At 48.5% G+C, this 20569-nt stretch overlaps 4 protein-coding genes across 7 annotated transcripts; 2 read left to right on the top strand and 2 right to left on the bottom strand.

Moving 5' to 3' along the window:
• Positions 1-121: 121 nt before the first annotated feature.
• Positions 122-6757, bottom strand: prc1b (protein regulator of cytokinesis 1b). 2 transcript variants are annotated; one of them, XM_040164275.2, is made up of 14 exons: positions 6456-6757; positions 6092-6224; positions 4996-5118; positions 4635-4868; positions 4279-4449; positions 3885-4034; positions 3646-3793; positions 3425-3561; positions 2796-2891; positions 2574-2720; positions 2395-2505; positions 2171-2284; positions 1838-2017; positions 122-745 (listed from the first exon to the last, which is right to left on the bottom strand). In XM_040164275.2, exons 1-14 carry the CDS (start codon positions 6464-6466, stop codon positions 674-676), a joined length of 1827 nt encoding a protein of 608 aa, XP_040020209.1. In that variant the 5' UTR covers positions 6467-6757; the 3' UTR covers positions 122-673. The 2 variants fall into 2 exon arrangements, with proteins under 2 accessions (XP_040020209.1, XP_077942048.1); XM_078085922.1 differs by lacking the exon at positions 1838-2017 and having other exon boundaries at positions 6456-6616.
• A 727-nt stretch (positions 6758-7484) lies between these two features.
• Positions 7485-13736, bottom strand: vps33b (VPS33B late endosome and lysosome associated). 3 transcript variants are annotated; one of them, XM_078085920.1, is made up of 24 exons: positions 13709-13736; positions 13320-13428; positions 12639-12719; positions 12495-12556; positions 12363-12412; positions 12128-12195; positions 12007-12052; positions 11762-11856; positions 11493-11597; positions 11321-11411; positions 11144-11221; positions 10888-10961; positions 10719-10805; positions 10537-10627; positions 10369-10443; positions 9558-9622; positions 9414-9468; positions 9293-9339; positions 9034-9166; positions 8865-8938; positions 8675-8776; positions 8488-8563; positions 8045-8164; positions 7485-7635 (listed from the first exon to the last, which is right to left on the bottom strand). In XM_078085920.1, the coding sequence occupies exons 2-24, from the start codon at positions 13413-13415 to the stop codon at positions 7556-7558; spliced, it is 1851 nt and encodes a 616-aa protein (XP_077942046.1). In that variant the 5' UTR covers positions 13416-13428; positions 13709-13736; the 3' UTR covers positions 7485-7555. The 3 variants fall into 3 exon arrangements, with proteins under 3 accessions (XP_077942046.1, XP_040020199.2, XP_077942047.1); XM_040164265.2 differs by lacking the exon at positions 13709-13736 and having other exon boundaries at positions 13320-13485; XM_078085921.1 differs by lacking the exons at positions 13320-13428; positions 13709-13736 and adding an exon at positions 12837-13147.
• A 32-nt stretch (positions 13737-13768) lies between these two features.
• hddc3 (HD domain containing 3) lies at positions 13769-16032 on the top strand. Its single transcript, XM_040164398.2, has 4 exons — positions 13769-13988; positions 14577-14632; positions 14711-14951; positions 15818-16032. Exons 1-4 carry the CDS (start codon positions 13877-13879, stop codon positions 15946-15948), a joined length of 540 nt encoding a protein of 179 aa, XP_040020332.1. The 5' UTR covers positions 13769-13876; the 3' UTR covers positions 15949-16032.
• A 582-nt stretch (positions 16033-16614) lies between these two features.
• Positions 16615-20535, top strand: mfap1 (microfibril associated protein 1). Its single transcript, XM_040164289.2, has 8 exons — positions 16615-16923; positions 17591-17807; positions 17895-18039; positions 18127-18314; positions 18578-18847; positions 18930-19089; positions 19364-19453; positions 20137-20535. The coding sequence occupies exons 1-8, from the start codon at positions 16842-16844 to the stop codon at positions 20314-20316; spliced, it is 1332 nt and encodes a 443-aa protein (XP_040020223.1). The 5' UTR covers positions 16615-16841; the 3' UTR covers positions 20317-20535.
• Positions 20536-20569: the final 34 nt, after the last annotated feature.

Raw genomic sequence — 20569 nt, forward strand, 5'->3', positions numbered from 1 at the left:
TGTATATATGACCAACTATGACTTTTAATTGGTCTCATTGCGTGTTTTCACATCTATTTGCGGTAAACTATTGAGTCCAAATCCTACACACTCATCTTAAAAAAACACAACCACTGTGCACTTAAAGTGAAAATACATTTATTATATTTTCCATAATCAGCCATGGTAGAGTGTTGACTAAATTCAAACAGCTCCGATATCGAGCGTTGTTTAATCACTCCTGTTGGTTATTGTGAAGGGAACAGCGGACGCAGAAATATCTACAAAGATACATAAATGTGTATAAAACCCCCACAAAAGACCCACATTTGGATGGAACAGTGAGAGCGTGTTTAATGTTTCACGATGCGCTGCAAATATAGATTTTTTTTCTAAAAAAAGTGCAAAACATTCTCAATACATTTGGCCTTGTAACCCTGGATTGCAGAACATCAGAAAAAACAGAATTTCTTTCGTTTCTTTACAAAAAAAAAAAAAAAAAAAAAAAAAAGGTGCGGTACGAAATGCAAACGTTAATTTACATCTTGATAACTGGCAACATGTTGAGAGCTAAAGTAGTGTGAGTTTAATTGATCAGAGTCCGTGTTCATCCACCGACTTAACACTTTATATATTATTACCTTCATCTACTCATTAAAGCGTGCGGCTGTGAGAGGCGGCTCGGGCGGAGAGGTCAGAGGTTAGAGGTGGTGGAGTTCAGGATGTCGTGCTGGATCTTGGCGTTGGAGGCCTTGGAAAGGTCTCGCTGTGGAGACACAGAGGCAGACGTTGACGAGTCCAAGCGTGAAGGAGACAGAAAGCGGAGACAGGAGGAGAGATTAGAACAAACAGCCCCCCCCGCTGTGTTACGGTTATAGAACGACGCTGTGACGGCCGTTAGTGGGAATTAGGGCGTCGTGGCACAAGCCGATCTCAGTTGGTATTTTGGCGACATTAAAACATCGGCCAAATGAACCGTTTTGGACTTTGAGCAAATGCAGAATCCCGTTGTTCATTTCTAAAGTCTCATTAAGACAAATGTCACTTTATTTTATTCTCAATAAAAAAGGTAGAAAGAAACATCTACAGAGAACTCATGAAGATACTCATTCAACGTTACATTTGCATGAGGAGGACGAGGGTCCATTTCACTGATTACCCAACTGAGATCAGCTTGTGCCGCTCTGAAACGGATCCGACCACTTGGCGCTATCGAATTAGACGGAAAGAAAAGAGCCTCTAACTGCAGGAATACATCATCTTTCAGGTATCAATGGTTGTCATGGAGATGTATTCCCTTTAAAACAGCGACTCCTCCGTTCACCGGGATGCTGCAGGACGAGCTGCAGGACGGGTTGTTGTGCGTTTGCTTTACGGCCACAACTTGACTACAGAACCAGCGCTTACGAAATGACAATTCTTCATCCCGAGCACATCTGCACAGATGGAAATGTCCGTTTATGGAGCGTTCCCGCAGACAGACGAGGGCTTCATTGTAAAATACCAGGATGTTAAAACCGATTTGGTGTTTTCAGATTGTTTGTCTGCTTTTACCGCTCTTTTTCCGTCGGTCGCAGCTCTTTGTAAACCCCTTTTTTCTGTAGGTGCTGTATAAATAAAGTCATTATTCCTGCTGCCCTCCTGAGAAGTTTCCGGTACGTGGGCGTTTTGGCGCATGCCTCGAATTCTTCACCGCGAGTCAAACTGGTGCCGCTGGTTGTTTAAGGCGCGGCGGAGTGCAGCGCGACTGGACCGATTCACTCTGAGACGTAAACGCAGCTTTTCTCTCCCAGTGAGCTCCACTGATTTGTCGCACAGAAACGAGGGAAGCGGAAGCAGAGGAAACGGGGTTAATTACCACAAACTCGGAATACGTGCTGGCTACGGACGCCACGCTGAAGCTGCGCTGGGGACTAGCGGGGGTCAGCAACGCACCGCTCAGAGCCCCCCCCTTCAGCTGGGCCTCGTTCTCCTTGTTGCAGCCCTGCAGCCGAGGGTTGTGCGGTCTGCCGCCGCCGGGGGTCCGCGACGCCGGAGCCTGCAGGGACACACGGGTCAGACCGGGGGGGCCGAGAGGCCTCGCTTGAGACTTTGGGACTGACGGGCGGACCGGAGGGATTCTAGTTCAGGGCCGAACAATGGAAACACTTCACGAATGTAAAGTAACCCCCCCCCCCACAGTGAAACCCACCTTGTTAGCTGACAGAGGGGGGCGGGGCGCGGGCGAGCGGCAGAGCGTTCCTCCGTAGACGGAGCGGCTGGTGCTGTTGGAGGCGGCGCTGGAGATGCTTGAGGTCGCGTTAAACTGGTGGTGGGGGGGGGGGGGGGGGGGGACAGGGTTAGCCGCGACACACACTGACGAAAGCAAGAATCCACAGCAGTCTCACAGTCTCAAAAGTAGAAACCCGCGACCACCTTTCGGCTCTTGGTCGGCGTCGGAGTGCCGAGGAGTCTGCGCTTGGTGGGGGTCCGCACCGCCGTCCCGTACAGCATGTCCTCCTCCGTCTGCTTGCTCTTCTTCAGATGCTGCGGAGAGACGAGTCAGCACGTTCCACAGCAGAGCGCGGACGTCGGCGGGCGGCCGGGCGGCTTACCCGCTCTAGTTTCTCCTTCTCTTTGTCTACTCGGTGCAGCTCCCACTGCTCCTCCACGTACACCAGGAACTTCTCCCCCTTCACCAGGAACTCGCGGCCCTGTTCGCTCTCCCACGCGTCCATCTGGGCCTTCAGCTTCTTTTCAAGCTGAGAACCAACAGAGACGTGAGTGCGGCGCTCGAAGGAGGCGCTGGCGAGGAAGCGGCCGGCGTGGAGTCTTACTTTGGGAAGACTCTTGTGCAGCTCGGACCTCTGCTTCTCCTCTTTGAGGAGATTCCCCCCTCGGTTGGTGAACCTCGTCGGATCGTTGGCTTTTTTCTGGGGGCGAGAGGAAGGACACGGATCACTGCTGGTCATATTAGTTTGTTATACTAGATGCATTTGAAAGGGTTTAGTGAATCTTCCTAAAGACACAGAAAAGGAAACCAAAACAGAATATTATTGATTTGATTGGAAATGGATGACACACAACATGATCTATGGCCACGTGTAGCTGACGTGAAGCTGTCAGAGCTACGTAACCATGGAGACTGTTCAGGCTGTAACTGGAGAAACGTTATTAAATGTTTGCGAAGTTTAATAAGCGTTTTTAGAGAGAAGCACCAGTAGCGCAGAAGGTTTAATGAATGACATCATTAAATACAGTCCACGCTAACGCTAGCTACGTACTGCTAATGCTAGCCTCACAGATTTAACCGTAGCAACGTACCATCATAGAAACTTGCATCTACTTCCAGGTAACGAGTGTGGCCATTACGCGGCGTTTGCCCGGAACGCGAGGAACATCTGGAATGACTGAGCAGTCTTTAGACGGACAGCTGCAGTGTCTGTGGGCGGGACTACGGACTCACCTCCAGCTGCAGGAAGAGCCTCCAGCTGTCCTCCCACTGGTGGACGCCTTCAAAGAGCTCCCGGTGGTCCTCGTGGTGCTGCTTCAGGCGCTGGAGCTCAGCCTCATGCAGACTCAGCAGCTCCTCGGTGAAGACCTCTGAAAGCAAAGGAACCACGAAGAAAGGACCTTAAAGTCGCTGCACTTCTCCACCGACGAAGACAAAAATTCCAAACCACCCACCGCTGAAGTAGGGAGCGAAGGCCTCCCGCTGGTCGGTGCTGAGGAAGCACTTCTCCCAGAACGCGGCGATCTCGGCGCGGATGGCGTCCGTCACGTTGCGGATGTTCAGCAGCTTCAGCTCCTCCAGGCGCTGAACTTCTGCCCGTAACTGAAGAAGGGGGGAAAAAAATAAAAGGGTGGACTTTAGGAAAAGGAGCAGCCGGAGTTCTGACCGTCGGCGGCAGCCACGATGTGCGCACCGCTTCCAGGTTCCTCCTCCTGGACGCGACCATGTGCTCGCCGAAGGCCTCCCGCTCCTCCCGAGGAACGTCCAGTCGGCCCCACAGCCGCTGGATCTGCTGCCGGTGGGCCTCGCACCTCGCCTCGTTCTCCGCCTTCTGCTCCTCCAGCTGCAGGGAAGACACGCAGGACATCAAATGAAGAGCACCGAACATCAGCCGCCGATCGCCACGACAACCCAGAGACTCCTTCAGAGACGTCAACGCGACACGTTGTTGGAGGAAGGTTGTTCAATTGAAGTTAATCAACACTGATGTTAACCGTGTGGTGACGTCATTATTGTCCTTAGTCCTGAGACACATGCACTGGAGCGGTGTCCTCCAGGTCACCCCCCCGCTGCTTGCGGCGTCTTACCTGGGAAACCAGCAGTTTGAGAGACATGATGTTGTCTCCTGAGAGGCAAAAAGAGTCCTCGTCCTCGCAGACGACGTCCTTCTCGAAGCTGGTCTCGGGGACGTGGTCCAGCTCTCCCATGTACACGATGATCCGCCGCTTGAGGTCCATGAACTCGGCGTACCGCCGGGCCTGAAACCAGCGAGCGGCAGAGAGGGTCAGAGGTCATGGGACGTATTAATTACTCTGCTTCAGTGACGTTGTCGTTCAGTAAAGGAAGTTCTTCGGTTAACGCCGATTCTCAAATATCCCTCCGAATGTCCCAATTTCAAGGGAAAGAAACAAGAACCCAAATCCACAGCAAAGCGAGCCCCCACCTTCTCGGCGTTCTGGTTGGCGATGTGCTGGCTGAAGCTCTGCAGCTGCTCCGGCGTGGGGACCGAGTCCGGCTGGATGCCGTACGGCGCCGAGCACAGGATGTCGCACAGGTCCTGGTCCTGCTCCAGCAGATCCTTCAGCTGCTGCATCCGCTGGGCCTTCTCCTTCAGCAGAGCCCCCACCTGCGTGCGGATGTTCTTCTCCTGCTGCAGCATGGTGATGCCGGTCTCCTCCTGAAAAGTCATTAAGTCGCGTTCTCAGCGACCAGCTAACTACTGAAACGACTGAGGGCCGTTCTTTATGAATACGATGAAAACAGAGAACACGTGTGATCAGGGGCGACCCGAAGCAGGTCAGTACCTCAAACACCGGCAGCTGAAGCTCCAGGAAGAGTTGCTCCTTTTCTGTCCTGCAGCTCTGAATGCTGCTAATGAGCCTCGTCTTCAGAGATTCCTCCTCTTTAATCATCATTTCTAGCAAACTCTGGCAGACAAAGACCGTGAAAGGAATCAGCACTGTGCAGGCGGAGGTGTGGGCGGGTTGAACAGACACCGATGGACAATATGGACACAGACGTTCATTCGTGGAACGTCTCTCCAGGCCCCCGTGTGTGTGTGTGTGTGTGTGACTCGTTATGCTCGTATGCAGTCACACTGCTTCCTAAAGATGCAGCTCTACTTGTACCGGTTCTACTTGGACGCTCCCGCTGCCGATAATCCGGGAGATGAGGAAAGTACAACGGAGTTAAACATGAAACCTTGTTTTCTTGATGATGTTGAAAAGACGATAAAGGGATAAAAGTGGTACGTTCAGATAATTACTGTAACGCAGCCTTTGCAACCAGGAAAACGTGATTCATTACGATACAGATCGGCTGCAATCTGCAGGACTCGTTCGCTTCCAGGTCTCTGAAGCAGCTAAAAAGATCGCGGCCGACCCCTCTCACCCCGGACAAAAACGGTTTGTGCCCCTTCCATCTGGCAGGAGGCTGAGGTCCATCAGGACTAAGACCCCATCAACAGAGCCGGACCCCCACTGACTGACTATAACATCCCACCGGTCACTCTGCTTCACACGTCACTTTAACTGTCATTCATCACTTTGTTACTTGTTCGTTAGTGCACTTTATGCTTAATATTTTTTTATATTTTAAATGTTTAACTTTATTCCCTTGTCTTATACTAACCCATAGCCTTATTCTACTAACCCATTGCATTAGCATTTCATTTTACTTTATTTTAGTTCTTATTACTTGTGCACTGCTGTCTTGTTGTCTACTGTCACACTGTCTGTCGCGCACCAACCGCCAAGACAAATTCCTTGTATGTTTGACATATTTTGGCAATAAATGGTTCCTGATTCCTGATTACTTAATATCCCAAACCTTCCTCGTCTCGTATCCCAACATCAATAAAACAGCTGCATCTCGTGGCTCGGGGGCCTCCTCGCGCCTCACCTTGATGTGGTTCTTGACGACATTGGTCCTCTGCAGTCTCTGGTCCTCCGGGATGCCGATCTCCTCCCAGATGTCCTTCAGGTGGCACAGCGCTTTGTTCAGGCACGTCACGGCCTCCGATGCGAGCACCTCGCTGCGGGCACGGACGCGAGACCCGGCGGTCAATACATCGGGCTCGAGGGCAACGACGCGGCGTTTGAAAGGTCACGTGAGCTCAACGTCTCTGCTTCGAGCGAACAGACGTTGGCTGTAGTGTAGCTAAGCTAGCTTAGCTAGGCTGTTGTTGATCAACCAACAGTCCGCTCTCATTTACCGAACATCAAATAGTATCTAAAAAAAAGTTGATGAACGCGAACAAACTCACCTCTTTCTCATCGTTAGATCCCACTCTGCCTCGATGGCCGCTGTGAGAGTTTAAAACAAGTGAAAACCTGCCGTAGAGCCGCCGGCGCGTCCCCTCACTCTGCTCTCGCGGTCCGCGTCCGTTTGTACGCAGTTCAAAATGCGCGTACTGCGGCGTTCTGCGTTCTGATTGGCTGGTTGCGCGGGAGCGCGTGCTGCGTACAACCAATGTCAGCCGCCGGGGGGGATTCACCCGCAAACGACGCTGGCGCGCCGCCGGGCGCCGGATGACTCACGGGGAAAACGAGCACACCCGTTTCCTCTGAGGGCGCGGTGGCGTCCAGCGGCGGTTCGACACGAAACAATAGCGCGGTTGTTATTTTAGACACGAACTAAAGGGCCAGGAATAGAAAAGGTATTCAGATAAAGTAAAAGTACTTATACCGCCCCGAGGAAATACCCCTGTATTAATATTAAACAGTATTTAGATATTATGTGCAACATGTAGATAAAGTAAAAGAAGGTTCTCAGCCAGAGTTTTATTATTAATGCATGTTTCTGGATTTATTTTGCTACTTAATTAACGTGTATGTTGCATTCATTTGATCTCTTTTATAAACTGGTGATCATATTGTAACATACATATTATTTAAAGTTAAGAATGAGGTCACATTTACAGAGTTTAAGTCTGAAGGCCCTTAAGGCCCCCATGGCGCCCCCTACCCCCATAACCTACACATACACTACTATATGTTTGCATCTATAAAATGTCTTTTAAGGGTGATGCATTTTACAGCTCCAACTCTTTGATTGGCATTTCCGTCCTGGACCATGTGAGTCCTGAGATGGAGCTGGAGCGCGCGTGTGTAATGGAGTAATGACGTTATAGGACACATCTGGACGGGTTACATACTGAGAAGAATAGAATGCGGCTCCGCACTTCTGACCACATTCCTGTCCTTGTATTCAAGCTCCTTCAGAAACATTCAGAGTCCAGTTCCTCTTCACGGCTACTTCCAGACCAAAGCCCTGAATGAAGTGAACCAGCAGGCAGCGTGTTGGCAACGTTTATTCACTTTATACATCTTTACCCTCCTTCCGGGTTGTTTCCGGGAGCGAGGTTCACATCTGGTTGCCCAGCAACGACTCGATGAGTCGCGAGCTGTTTGTGATGGCGGTTGTCACCACGATGAACTTGTAACCTGGGAGAAGAAAGCGTGCGTGTTATTTGAAATGATTGGTAATGGTTTAGAATGCAGCTGCTCTCATGGCGAGCTGGTAAAACTTATTCCACTTCATTTGATTAGGTTACTTTTTCTATAGAAAAGCATGAAACTCGACATTTATGAACATTAATAAATAATTCATAGTTTGAGTTGAGTTGAAATAGAGATTTCTATGAAGAAGTCAAAGACTAATAATGAAATGTTACTGCTTATTGACTGAAGGGTAGGAGGTTAAATAGGTGTTCATCCCATTAACGCCAAGACAAAGACAACATAGAGCTGGAAAGGCTTTGAAATGGACCCGCGCTGCTTCTGGGATGCGACCCGTCGCCGGCGGATTGTCCAGGAATTTACGTGACCAAGAAGGACTTTTCCCCACGTTCACCTTTCTCTCTGCCGAGGAAGCGCAGAGCGGAGATCTCAGAGAAGGTGCAGCCTCCGAGGAACATGACAAGGACGACGCGCCGGGCGTCGCCCTGCGTCCTCGCGTCCGCTCCGCTGCTGCCTGATGACCAACACACATTTATAGCTTTCCGTTTATTATGACGTCATGCTCATTCTTGGTATCATTGATATTTTAATAACAATTATTATCATCTTCAGTCATTATAATAATAATAATAATCACTATAAATCAAATGATTATTGTCAGTCATTATAATAATACAAATATTGTTGTTATTATTCTTATCATCATAATAATACCAATTGTTATTATCTTTATAATAATAATAATAAATACTACCATGGTTATCAGTAGTATTATAATCGTCACAATAATAAAAATCATCCTCTTATCGCCATAGCAACATCTCTTAATGATCTGACCCGTGACGGCGAACTCGTGTCCGTTGAGCAGCCGGGTGACTTCGTCCATCCCGGTCCAGCCGTCCCGCTCCAGCACCTGCCCCCCCCCCACATACACACACACAGCAGGAGAAGACCTCACACCGCGGCTCTCCTCATCGTGCTCCTACACTCATGGGGGGGTGGGGGGGGGAGGAGGCGTTCTCACCTGCTCCACCAGTTTGCAGCTCAGAGGCACGTAGGCGCCGCTGAAGATGTAGGCCATGTCCCGCGGGACGCGCAGGTCGTACTCCTCGTCCGACTTCGGCACCTTGACTCACAAACACCGATCACACGGTCAATAAGAGGCGGCGCGCCGAGCGGCGGGGGGGGAGGGGGCGGAGGAGGAGGCTCTTTACCAGGTTGAGCTTCCGGCTGAGGGCTCTGAAGTTGCTTTTCCTCGCCAGCGACGAGAAGGCGTCGGTCAGCTTACCTGTCAACAAAAGGTACGGAGCAAATAACGACCGGGAACCAAACGATCGGCGTACGCAGATGGAATGAGACCAGAGGGGCCCCCCCCCGTCTCACCCGCGGTTTTGTCGTTGACCAGCTTCCCCACTTTGCTCTCCATGGCGCTCAGCGCCTCCCCCGCCGGCTGCTCCGCCAGCAGACCCGCCTGCCGCAGGTTGGAGAAGGTCAGCAGGTGGTCCGCGCCGTAGCTCTGAGGAGGCCCGAGGCAGAGAGACAAAAGGGACACTATCAAAGCACCTGAGGGCAACGGTGAGCGAGGTCATCGCCCCCGTGGAGGTGCAGACGGATTAAAACGAAGATCTCACAAAGATCTCACCTGCAGATACTGAGCTTTTAGTGAGCGGTAATCCTTTGGCAGAAGTCCTGTGGGAGACAGCAGGCGGTTGTTAATGCGCCCGGAGAGACGTGATCTCAACCGTTTGATGAAGACAACAAACCGTTTTCTGTGATGGACAGAAGACAAAGAAGCCTCAGACTCTCCATCATGGACACCTGGAACCAAAGCAGAGCACGTTTTACTGAGACGTTAATAATAATAATAATAATAATAACTTCACCCAGAGTGTAATCGTGAAACGCACCTGTCGGCTGATGTGCTCCTCTAGGAAAGAAATGCTCTCCCGGATTTCAAATCCTTCAAGTAAAGCTGGAAGAGAGAAGAGACTTTATCATTTTTATACTTTATTTACTTCAGAATGTTTGCACTGCTTTAAATCTCTGTTAGGAAGAGAAGCCGTTCTGTCCGACTGATCTCTTCTTCACACCAGACTCCTTTGAGAAAAACCTCGATTTAAGCTCTGGGCACAGAGCCGGTCCCCTCGCCCCCCCACCGAGCGCTCAGTTTGAGTTATTGTGTGACTACCGCTGCTTTATTAACCCCGAAGCCCTCTTTAGTGATTAAATAATAATGATTATTACTACAATGAAGATAATAATAATAAATTATGTTAACAACATTAAAATTGAAATGAATTTATTGAAAATATTGAAATTTATTGAATTTATTGAAGTGATTTATTTTATTAATTCAATTTTCTTCGTTGGATGTTTAGTGAGAACTGAAACACATATTTTTATAAATAATTAGTCATTTCTATGAATTACCTGGTGTTATTTTGATGTTAGTTTTACATAAAGGGTCACACAATAAGAAGCTCCAGGCAGCGAGTAGCTCCTGGGAGGTAAAAGCACTGACATTCTCAATGGAGTCTGGTGTCTCTGGACACAGAACGTTCCCCTCAGTAATCTCTCATTGATGGTTCTTGGTTGTAAAAGGACATTTGAACATTGGCGCTTGTGGTTCTCCTCCATCTCCTGCAGTAGAACCCTGATACTCTGGAGGAGAAGCTTCTGAACTCTCTCTCTAGTGATTAAAGAAGACGGAATTCTCACAGTGTTCCGTCTTCAGCAGCTCCTGGAAGTCCTGCTTGGTCTTCTTCTTCATGATGGACTCACTCGCCCCGATGTCTGAAAGAGAGCGAGCTCTTCAGAGGCCTGAAACCGGTGAACGGGTGAACGGAGGAATGAATGAATCCCGGCGCGCGATGACAGCTTCCTCACGCATGCTCAGCAGCCGGTGCTCCTGCTTCAGCCCTTTGAGCTCCTCCGACACGAACGCCTTCATCTGCTTGATGTCCATCCCCCGGCGCTTCTGTGGGTTCAACACACGGGGAGGCAGAGCAGAGCGTCTCAGTCTGCACTGTAAAGGATCGGCGGCACGGCGGGGGGGCGGAGTCACTCACGTCGTACGCGCCCTGCAGGTTCCTGGCCTTCTGACTCAGGAAGCCGAAGACGTTGGAGAAGTGCTCGTTCCGGATCTCGTTGAAGACCTGAGAGGGTTAAAACATTCGACTCAGGAGGCCGTGATGGTGACGAGGAGGAGGAGGAGGAGGGGGAGGAGGAAGAGGATACCTTATCCTGAGAGTTCAACATGACTTTCAGACTTTTGTCAGACGACGTGACGTCAGGTCCGAACTCCACGCATCCTGCAGGAGAGACGCCGATAAGCCGACATGAGCTCCGTTAATCAGGAGGCGGAGTCTCGCCCTCATCAGGTTTCAAATCTGCTCCAAACAGTCTACGTGTATATGTACAGTCTAAGTGCCCTGAAATGAAGGCTTTGCGGAGGACGGGACCACTGAAACCAGACAGCTGCTTTCACACCCACCGCATTTGATTCTAAATATGTCGTCCACGAGTCCCTCGTAGACGACTTGTGAGCACAGCGGAGTGACGAAGTCCACATCTGCAGACACAACCAGCACGTTACAGAGGGAAGCAAGCGGCACCAGCCCTCCGCTCCATGTCTGCCGCACTGCGCCTTTAAGGGCCCAGATGTTCTCACCTCTGTCGATGAGGAACACCTTTCCTATCTCCGCCCGACGGGCGGTCTGCTCGCCCTCCTCCACCTGCTCCCTCCACGACTCGTACGCCATCTGGTGGCAGACAGGAGGCGTTAGCGCCGGCGGGGAGACAGAAACGCGCTTACTTGCTCCGCCGCTGCGACAGTCCTCCACCTTGGAACACCGGCCGATCCCGTAGAGCTTGGAGAAGGGGCCGTAGAGGGAGTGGAGGAGGTGCAGCGCGCTGCCGGCTGTCCTCACCCAGCGCTGGTCCCCCGCCTGAGGGACCAAAGACGACCTGAAGCCCGTCTCACTCACGTATACACACTTGAATCGACAATTGCATCACGCGCTGTCCTGTTATTTTAATATATATATTTAATATTCTTTTATTGTTGGTCCGTTCAGTCTGATGCAGTGAGAGCGATTTGTTCATTTTTTACCAGGAAGTTGTCTCGAAAGAACTCTGGCAGCTCCATGCTGATGACGTCGTCGTCGAGGGGAAGGAGACAGAAGGACCACTCGTCAGTGGTCACCTCTGTGGGACGATGGAACAAGTTATCAGCATCATGTTGGAACATCATTCATTTCCCATAGAATCACTATTACAAGTAGATTCATTGTGGAGCTTAATTACTGAGCGTACTTTAAGTAGAGAAACACAAAGTGAGGAAATGAAGACGCTCACCCCCGAAGATGCCCTGCTCCTCCAGCATCGCCTCGCACGCATAGAACTGCAACACACAGCGGGGGGGGGGGTCATGATCATTGATCGGTCCCATTCAGATGAAGGGAAGCAGAGGAACTACCTTCCGGGGAGTAAAGATGATCTTGTATCTTCTGAATCGTCCCGCTGCCTTGTCTGCATTGGCCACATCTGGAACGAGAAGGACCGCGGCCGTGCTTTACAGCCGTCACAAAGAAGACAACAACCACAGGGATTTCTAATTTTCTTTCTTCGAAACCCTGATAAAGAAATTGCAATAAAGGCTAAAAATAGTTGCCGAAAGCATCCGGTTGGTGGACTAATGGATGATCACTCACCACAGATCCATTTGACAGTTTGTATTCTCGGCCGGATCAGAAAGCAGAGCCTGAAGGAGAGAGGAGACGCGTCACATCATCAGGTGTGTGTGTGTGTGTCTTCAGCTATCATTAGGACCATGAAGGGCTCACTGATCTGAGGTGCTGACGACAGGTTTGTGTTCCACTTTGTAGAGTTTGTCGACTTCGTGTTGCTGTAAAATGAAAACGGAAAAAAAGGTCACTCGAAGGTTCCTCGAGAGTTTCTCAGCCGAGCGGACGAACGTCCGGGTTCACCTTCAGCGTCGACACGTTGGCGATGCGGTCCAGCGGGCTCATCAGGTCCGCCTCAATGAAGAGGTCCTTCTTCCCCGGCAGCTGTGTGACCACAGGAGGAAGACGGGAGGGTGAGAAGACAAAGACTAAAAGGACAATCTGTCCCACGGCACACACACACAAACAGGAGAATTAGTATTTTCAAACACTTCGACCTACGCAGCCTCAGTTTGTCCCGCCAGCACATCCATTCCTCGACCAGGAAGTGCACAGGACCAGGAAGTGCACAGTTTCAGTTCATAACAGCCGGCCATGGAAGTCTTTTTAAATGAACGACACTCAAATAAAAGGGAAGAGGAGCACTTGTTTCTGTGGCAGCCGGACGGTGAGGCTCACTGTCTGTTTTTAATTGGAAATCTATGACACATCAGGCGGTTGGATACGTTGACTAAACTAGTTTGAATGAGAAGGAGAACGTTAAAAGGCTCTAAACAGGAAGTGGAACCGTTTCCCCCGAGAAACACGTTGTGGCAGATGGGGTCCGGTCAGCTGTGCAGCAGATGCAATTATAGTGTAAAGGTGTAGTTACATATTGAATAACTGTTCTACAACGAAAGAGCTTTTCTCGTTGCGCGCACACCAGCCATTGTTACTGGTGTGCGCGCGCCTGGAGGGAGATGACCAGACCGGTGTTGTCCTTACCTGCTCCAGCAGGTAGATGAGCTGATCTCTGGCCAGCCTCTTCAGCAGAGAGAAGTCGGGCAGCTCCGGGCAGTCCGTCCTGGCACTGTGGGCCATGCTGCTTTATGCTCTGGAATCCAAACAAGCGACGACAGAGAGGCTGCAATCAACACAAGCACACAGAGAGACAAAAAACACCCGCCATATGCTGTGAGTGACCTAGCTAGCGTTAGCTCGGAGGCTAAAAACACATCCTTAACATCACAGTACATTTCTTAGCACTAGCGTCAAAGAGCTGGCAGTTTTGTGGAAATAACCTCACAAAAATGTCTAGAAAGCATCAGAAATGAAGCAGCATGTATTTGTGAAAACATTGTAAAAGGGGGCGATAATCTGATATTAAAAGCTACCTGCTGCTTCCGTAGCTAAAAAAGGCGGAACATATCTCATCTTCGTCTGCGGTTTCCACCCGGACCACACAAAGGTCGGACTGCTACACCGGTGGTTAAAAAAGGGGGACGTTGAAGTCCAGTCGCAGCATTGTTTCTTATTCTTCTTCCTGTCATTACTTTTCCACCATGAATTCCGACACAGCCCTACTTTTAGAAACCGTTCACTTCGCGGCGGAGAAACATCGCAGCCAACGACGGAAAGACCCCGAAGCAACGCCGTACATTAACCACCCCATCGGTAGGGCCGCGCGAGCTCCGTGCCGGTGCCTTCAGGTGCTGCCCGGACAAACCGCAGCGAATAATTACATTGGAAGGGAGTGACGCCTTTAAGTATTTATTTATCGAGTGATACCTTATCACAGTATAATAAATATGATTCTACAACTGATTTTTGCGTGATCAGTCATCTAACTTGTTGGTCTATTGAGTGTCAGTGTTTGGGTAAGGAATCGGATTAGTAGTTAATAAAGCATGAACTATAAATTGTGTAGTTTTACATAAATGAAGAGGTATCAGTATTGATATCAAACAGTTTACAAACCATGTTTCCATTGTATCCAGCAGAGGTACATTTTTTTATTTTTCCCGTAAAATAGTTTATATGTTGGTCAGAATTATACAAAAGATTTATAATCCAACTGATTTTTTATCAGATTGTTGTTTATGCCACAAAAAGTAATTCCACTGCGGATATATTGTGAGTACTAGTGTTGAAAAATACATGTTTTCCTGTTGTGTTAATTGTTCATTTATCTCTTAATTGCACATGAAATATGTGTAAGTATTTGAACCTCCAATCCTTCTCTTCTAATGTTAAACTTTTGAGGAGTGGCCAGAGTCCTCACACATGAAGGCGGCATCACAGACATCGAGGTCTTGCAGGTTGGTACGGTACATTCTTAAATAACTTCCTGTTGCTTCTTGTTGTAGCTAAACCGGTTTTTCTTGTCCTCCCCGCAGGCGGCTCTGCTGCACGACACCGTGGAGGACACCGACACCTCGCTCGCCGAGCTGGAGGCCAAGTTCGGGCCTATCGTGGCTCGGATCGTGGAGGAGGTGACGGACGACAGGAACCTGTCCAAAGAGGAGAGGAAGCAGCAGCAGGTGGAGCACGCGGCGCACAGCAGCCGCCAAGCCAAGCTGGTCAAACTGGCTGACAAACTGTACAACCTGAGGGATTTGAACCGCTGCACGCCGAAGGGTCAGCTCCGCCCTGTCCCTCTCCCACTGTGATCATTTGACTCATGTTCTCCTTTTATTAGTTCACTTGTTAAAACAAGGCTGCTAAAATTAGCGACAAATAATGTTCTAGCACGAACCAGCTGGGTGTGAATATCCGAAGCTTCATGTGTTAAAGCTGCATTCTCTGTAGTGACCAGCAGGGGGCGACTCCTCCATTTCTCTTGATTTACTTCCTCCATAAACAGTCAACAGGAATCAGGAAACATTTATTACCATAATATGCCAAACATACAAGGAATTTGTCTTGGCGGTTGGTGCGCGACAGTAGACAATGTGACAATAAACAAGACAGCAGTGCACAAGTAATAAAATAAAGTAAAATGAAATGCTAATGCAATGGGTTAGTAAATAAGGCTACGGGTTAGTATAAAACAAGGGAATAAAGTTAAACAATTTAAATATTAGAAAAGTTAAAAAAGAAATATTAAGCATAAAGTGCACTAACGAACAAGTAACAAAGACATTTATACAGTGTCGCTATGTCACTCCTCAGTCCAAATATCGTCACTTCCTTTTTAGCAGTTGCAAAAAAAACGTCAGTTATTATATTATTATTATCCAGGATGGCGACAATTGCAGATGTCCATGGCACAAAATCCACGGGGAACTTCACGATGACCGTGTCCACCTCTCGTGTAAAGTGTGCTCAGGTCTCAACATTCAAAGTAAAAGTCTAGTAGAGATGTTCCTTTCAGAGAGTTGCGTCACAGACACGTCGCCCTGTCTTGTCTTAATGCACGCTACTCAAACGGAAACGCTCTACGGACACTGGAAGACACAACAGCGGTCCGATAAAGAGTTTGTGTGTGTGTGTGTTTGCCACAGGTTGGACAGCCGAGCGGGTGCAGGAGTATTTCGTCTGGGCCCGTGAGGTGCTGAGAGGCCTGAAAGGAACCAACTCGGCTCTGGAGGAGAAGCTGGAGGAGCTGTTCAGGCAGAGAGGAATCCAGCTGTGACGATGCAGCGGAGAGCCGACCAATCCACTTACAAAGAAGATACTTTTTGATTTGTAAATTCTAGAAATAAACCCTATCATTACATCTGTGTAGTAACTGGTATTTCTGTTTATATATATATGCAGTCATATAATTGAATTGAGTATTATTGAGTATCAGTAGTTGGAATGGAACTTGTTGGAATATTTTCTCCTCCCGCTTTCACTTAAATTTTCAACTCCACTACGTTTCAGATGGAAATAAGTTTTACTTCACTGCAGTTATCTGAGGGATTTGTTATGTTACAAACACTAAAAGCATGGAAATGCAAGAGAGATTGAAAGGAAATGCATTATCAACTACTTCGATCATTTTTTATTGATTATTCTTGCTATCAACAGTTCACAAAACAAACACTGTAAACTATTACTTTGGGCTCAGGCGTCATTTAGCCTTATTTTCACAAACCACACAATCACTCTTAGTAAGGATAAAACCAATCAACTGATCAACAGTCTTTGATTAAAATGCGTGTTTATGAATGAACTTTTTAGAGTTTTAATACTGTGGCATTTTTCTATAGCATCTGTTGATCTTAAATCAGCCACTGGATGGCACTACTTCGTTCTTAAATTGCTTTTATCTTCAAATTATATATTTTTTTATGACACTAAACCCAGAATTATAGAACACACGGGGTCCACAAAGTCAGTTAGATGTGGTTTTGTGTTCATTACTCGATCATTATTCGTTACTCTGTTGAGAGGAAGTGTCCGTCGGAACAAATCAACTTCCGGTCCGCCAGCTCGTCGGCTAAACTTCCGGTTGATTGAAAGCAGCGACGAGCTCATTTTGTGCCATTAAATACATCCTATTTGAGCTCACATTCGGTGGAAACCGTCTACCAGGCCGCCATGTCGAGTCGCGAGGCCCTCAACATGAAGCTTCCCCCGATCCAGTCCACGGCCGGAGCCGTGCCGGTCCGGAACGAGAAAGGTAATAGCGGGGCTAACGGGGGCTAACGGGCGGCCAGCTGCGTGCTAAGATGTTAGCCTGCTAGCTTAGTTTGTTTAGTTATGAGACGCGTAGCAGTCATTTCGGGTGATGCCTTTGATGTTTGGGTTGTTTATTGTAGCCACAGGAGCAAAAGTATTTTTGATGAACTTCATTGAAAACAACAACGTCCTTGTAAAAGCGAACCGTTATGAACAAACGGGTTTGTTACTTATTTAAGTATCTCAAGGAAAAGTATCAAACATTAAATATTCAGCACATTCCTGAACCGCCCTTCCACTAAACAATAAACAGCAGATACATTTTCTTGTGCTTTACTTTTTGTTTGTCTTTGTTTGTTTGTCTCCAAATTCCAAAAAGTAAAACCAGTATTACTACTGAACCACCACAATGCTTTTACTATAACGTTACACTCCAAAGATGATAATTTACTATCATATAGAAGAGAATGGATGTATTGTCAAAACTGTTGCTAGTTTTTTTAATACCACAAATGTTAACAGCTGTTGTGGTTCTGTAGTATTTTAGTCCCTCAGAGGAATGAAGTGACTTCAACACTTAGAACTGAAATTGTGACCGTCGACATAATCGTAACCTTATGAAGTGAGTCAGTCATTGCTAAAGGAACACGCGTCTCCTCGTGTTCCAGGTGAGCTCTCCATGGAGAAGGTGAAGGTGAAGAGGTACGTGTCCGGCAAACGTCCCGACTACGCGCCGATGGAGTCGTCCGACGAGGAGGACGAGGACTTCCAGTTTGTGAAGAAGGGAAAGGAGGAGGAGGCGGAGGTGAAGCAGGAGGAGGAGGACGTCTCCGACCCGCGCCTCAAGCGTCTGCTCAACCGCGTCTCCGAGGACGTGGAGGAGAGGTGAGGAGTCGCACGCGTGACCCTTAAACGCTGCGCTGGCCAAACCCCGATCTGACCACGTGGTGTTTTGTCCTTCATGGTCCTCAGGCTGGCGAGACACCGACAGATCGCAGAGCCCGAAGTCGTCGCCGAGAGCAGCGAGGACTCCGATGAAGGCACGTGGCACCCGGAGCACCCAGAGGAGAGTAGTGAGGAGGAGGAGGAAGAGGAAGAGGAGGAAGTGGACGACGAGGTAGGTGTCCTCTCTTTGTGATCTGCTGGTCACACTCGGTGTTTCTTCTTTATGTTGAGAAAAGCTTTTCTTTCTTCGCCCGCGCAGGAGATCGAGCGGAGGCGGTCGATGATGCGCCAGCGAGCCACCGAACGGAAGAACGAAGAGATGGAGGTGATGGAGGTGGAGGAGGAGGGGAAGTCGGGGGCGGAGTCTGAGTCCGAGTCCGAATATGAAGAGTACACGGACAGCGAGGACGAAGCGGAGCCTCGGCTCAAACCGGTCTTCATCCGCAAGTAAAGACACTTTGTTCATCTACAAACAGAGAAAATAATGCTTCAATTCATTTGTATAACATCCTTTTAAAAAGTTCTCTACAATTACTTAAAATAAACAGATTGAACGTGAAAAGCAGGAAGATAATGCTGTTATTAATGTAAAATAACACCCTCGTAATAATAATAATAATAATATGCAAACCTACTGTAGATATTTAAATGTTGACTACCGATCAGTTGGACCGTAAACGTGACTAACGAGGATGTTGCGTCTCCTGCAGGAAGGACCGAGTGACGGTGGCGGAGCGCGAGGCGGAGGAGCTGAAGCAGCGAGAGCTGGAGGCCGAGGCCAAGAAGCAGGTGGAGGAGCGCCGGCGCTACACCCTCAAGATCGTGGAGGAGGAGGCCAAGAAGGAGTTTGAGGAGAACCGGCGCACGCTAGCCGCCCTGGACGCGTTGGACACGGACGGCGAGAACGAGGAGGAGGAGTACGAAGGCTGGAAGGTCAGGGAGCTGAAACGCATCAAGAGGGACCGAGAGGTCCGGGAAGTGTGAGTAGAAATCCCCGTTTGCTTCCCCCCGAATGACGGCGTGAGCGCTGAGAGGAGCCTGACGTGTGCGTCTGCTCCACAGCATGGAGAAGGAGAAGGCGGAGATCGAGAGGTTCCACAACCTGACGGAGGAGGAGCGCCGCGCCGAGCTCCGCAACAGCGGCAAGCAAGTCACCAACAAAGCCAGCAAGGGCAAATACAAGTTCCTGCAGAAGTACTACCACCGAGGAGCCTTCTTCATGGTGAGAGCGTCTACGAACAGCCGGTTGTGGAATCTTCATTCAAACTTGTGTCTTTACAGGGTTTGTATGAGGACAATAAAGTAGTGCGTTATGTGACGTGTGCGTTTATTGATGATTACCATCCTTCCTCTCTATTTAGTGAAGGGTTGTCTTTCTTCCTTCCATCTTTTATCGCCCATCACTAGTTATTCCGTATTATTGGAAGAATCCAGTGCATTTGAATGTCTTTTTTCGATGTTTGATAAGATGTTAAAGCACCAGATGAATGTTTCAGGATGAGGAGGAGAACGTGTACAAGAGAGACTTCAGCGCGCCGACTCTGGAGGACCACTTCAACAAAACCATCCTCCCCAAAGTCATGCAGGTCAGTCCAACTTTAGTTCTTTTGTTCCACGGCGGGACGTCTCGAGGAACATCTGGGTGTGCTGATTATTTTTATCCTGTAAAGCACTTTGGCTGGACGTTGGTCTTTGAAAGTGCTATATGATTAAAATTGACATTGACATTTTGTAGTGAAAAGAAACTCACAGGTCCGTTTTTAGATTTTGGTTTTCCATAACAAGTCGTCTTCCAGACTCGTGGGAAGAAAGTATTTATTTTACTACTTTTTGTATTTTCCTCTTAAGTTAGTTCCTAATTAGATGGTCCCTCATTTGCACATGTAAATACAACAAATAATCCTCTTAATGTCCAGCTGATATGAAAATGAGTCACATGTTCAGACTAAATTATGCAACATTTCATTACTAGAAACATGAAGTAGATTTCTGTCTGACAGTATTTCCTCGGTTATGTTGTGACATGAAGCGATATCTTTTGAATTAGATTTCTGTCCAAATATGAACATAATTAATTCCACCTCATTTGCATATTCAAACAGTTTTTCTCTCAAAATTCTGAAGCGAAAGAAAGTAGTAAAACTGTTTAACGAGTAAACCTTTAACCATGAAAGTAGAAGCATCTTTCATAGTTTATTTTAGCAGTTAAGATGGACTTGAAGGTGAAGGTGGGGTCCAGTTGTCTGATACGATCGGTTTCACCCCCCAGGTGAAGAACTTTGGCCGCTCCGGACGCACCAAGTACACCCACCTGGTGGACCAGGACACCACCTCCTTCGACTCGGCCTGGGCCCAGGAGAGCGCCCAGAACAGCAAGTTCTTCAAGCAGAAGGCGGCGGGCGTGAGGGACGTGTTCGACCGGCCCACCGTGAAGAAGAGGAAGACCTGAGGACAACGGGGACGCGGGGGGACGACATGACTCCCCAGAGACTGTTTCTCTGCTGGATCAAAGCAGCCAACGGACCGGTTCCAACCTGAAGCTACTTGAGGCAGAATGACTGACGGATTAAACGTCCTGCTGGCTTTTATTTTTAAAGCGGGTTGTCATCTTGTACAAAGCAGCTGCAACTTTGTTTATTTCATGTGTTGAATAAAACGTGTATTTTCATCTCTTTGTCTCATTAAGAGCTAAACAAATAACT

This window comes from Gasterosteus aculeatus, chromosome 12 (genome assembly GCF_964276395.1).
Source record: "Gasterosteus aculeatus chromosome 12, fGasAcu3.hap1.1, whole genome shotgun sequence".
In the NCBI taxonomy this organism is placed as follows: Eukaryota; Metazoa; Chordata; class Actinopteri; order Perciformes; family Gasterosteidae; genus Gasterosteus; species Gasterosteus aculeatus.

Coding starts and splice junctions, on each gene's coding strand:
- prc1b (XM_040164275.2), bottom strand. Junction 4,450..4,634: donor CCAACCAGAACGCCGAGAAG/GTGGGGGCTCGC, acceptor CGCTGGTTTCAG/GCCCGGCGGTACGCCGAGTT. Junction 2,285..2,394: donor CGCCGACCAAGAGCCGAAAG/GTGGTCGCGGGT, acceptor CCCCACCACCAG/TTTAACGCGACCTCAAGCAT.
- vps33b (XM_078085920.1), bottom strand. CDS start 13,415: ATGGCCCACAGTGCCAGGACGGACTGCCCGGAGCTGCCCGACTTCTCT. Junction 10,806..10,887: donor TGTTGAACTCTCAGGATAAG/GTATCCTCTTCC, acceptor TAACCCTCTCAG/GTCTTCAACGAGATCCGGAA. Junction 9,340..9,413: donor TCTGTCCATCACAGAAAACG/GTTTGTTGTCTT, acceptor TGTCTCCCACAG/GACTTCTGCCAAAGGATTAC.
- hddc3 (XM_040164398.2), top strand. CDS start 13,877: ATGAATTCCGACACAGCCCTACTTTTAGAAACCGTTCACTTCGCGGCG. Junction 13,989..14,576: donor GTACATTAACCACCCCATCG/GTAGGGCCGCGC, acceptor TAAACTTTTGAG/GAGTGGCCAGAGTCCTCACA. Junction 14,633..14,710: donor CAGACATCGAGGTCTTGCAG/GTTGGTACGGTA, acceptor TCCTCCCCGCAG/GCGGCTCTGCTGCACGACAC.
- mfap1 (XM_040164289.2), top strand. CDS start 16,842: ATGTCGAGTCGCGAGGCCCTCAACATGAAGCTTCCCCCGATCCAGTCC. Junction 18,040..18,126: donor AGGAGGAAGTGGACGACGAG/GTAGGTGTCCTC, acceptor TCGCCCGCGCAG/GAGATCGAGCGGAGGCGGTC. Junction 18,848..18,929: donor GACCGAGAGGTCCGGGAAGT/GTGAGTAGAAAT, acceptor TCTGCTCCACAG/CATGGAGAAGGAGAAGGCGG.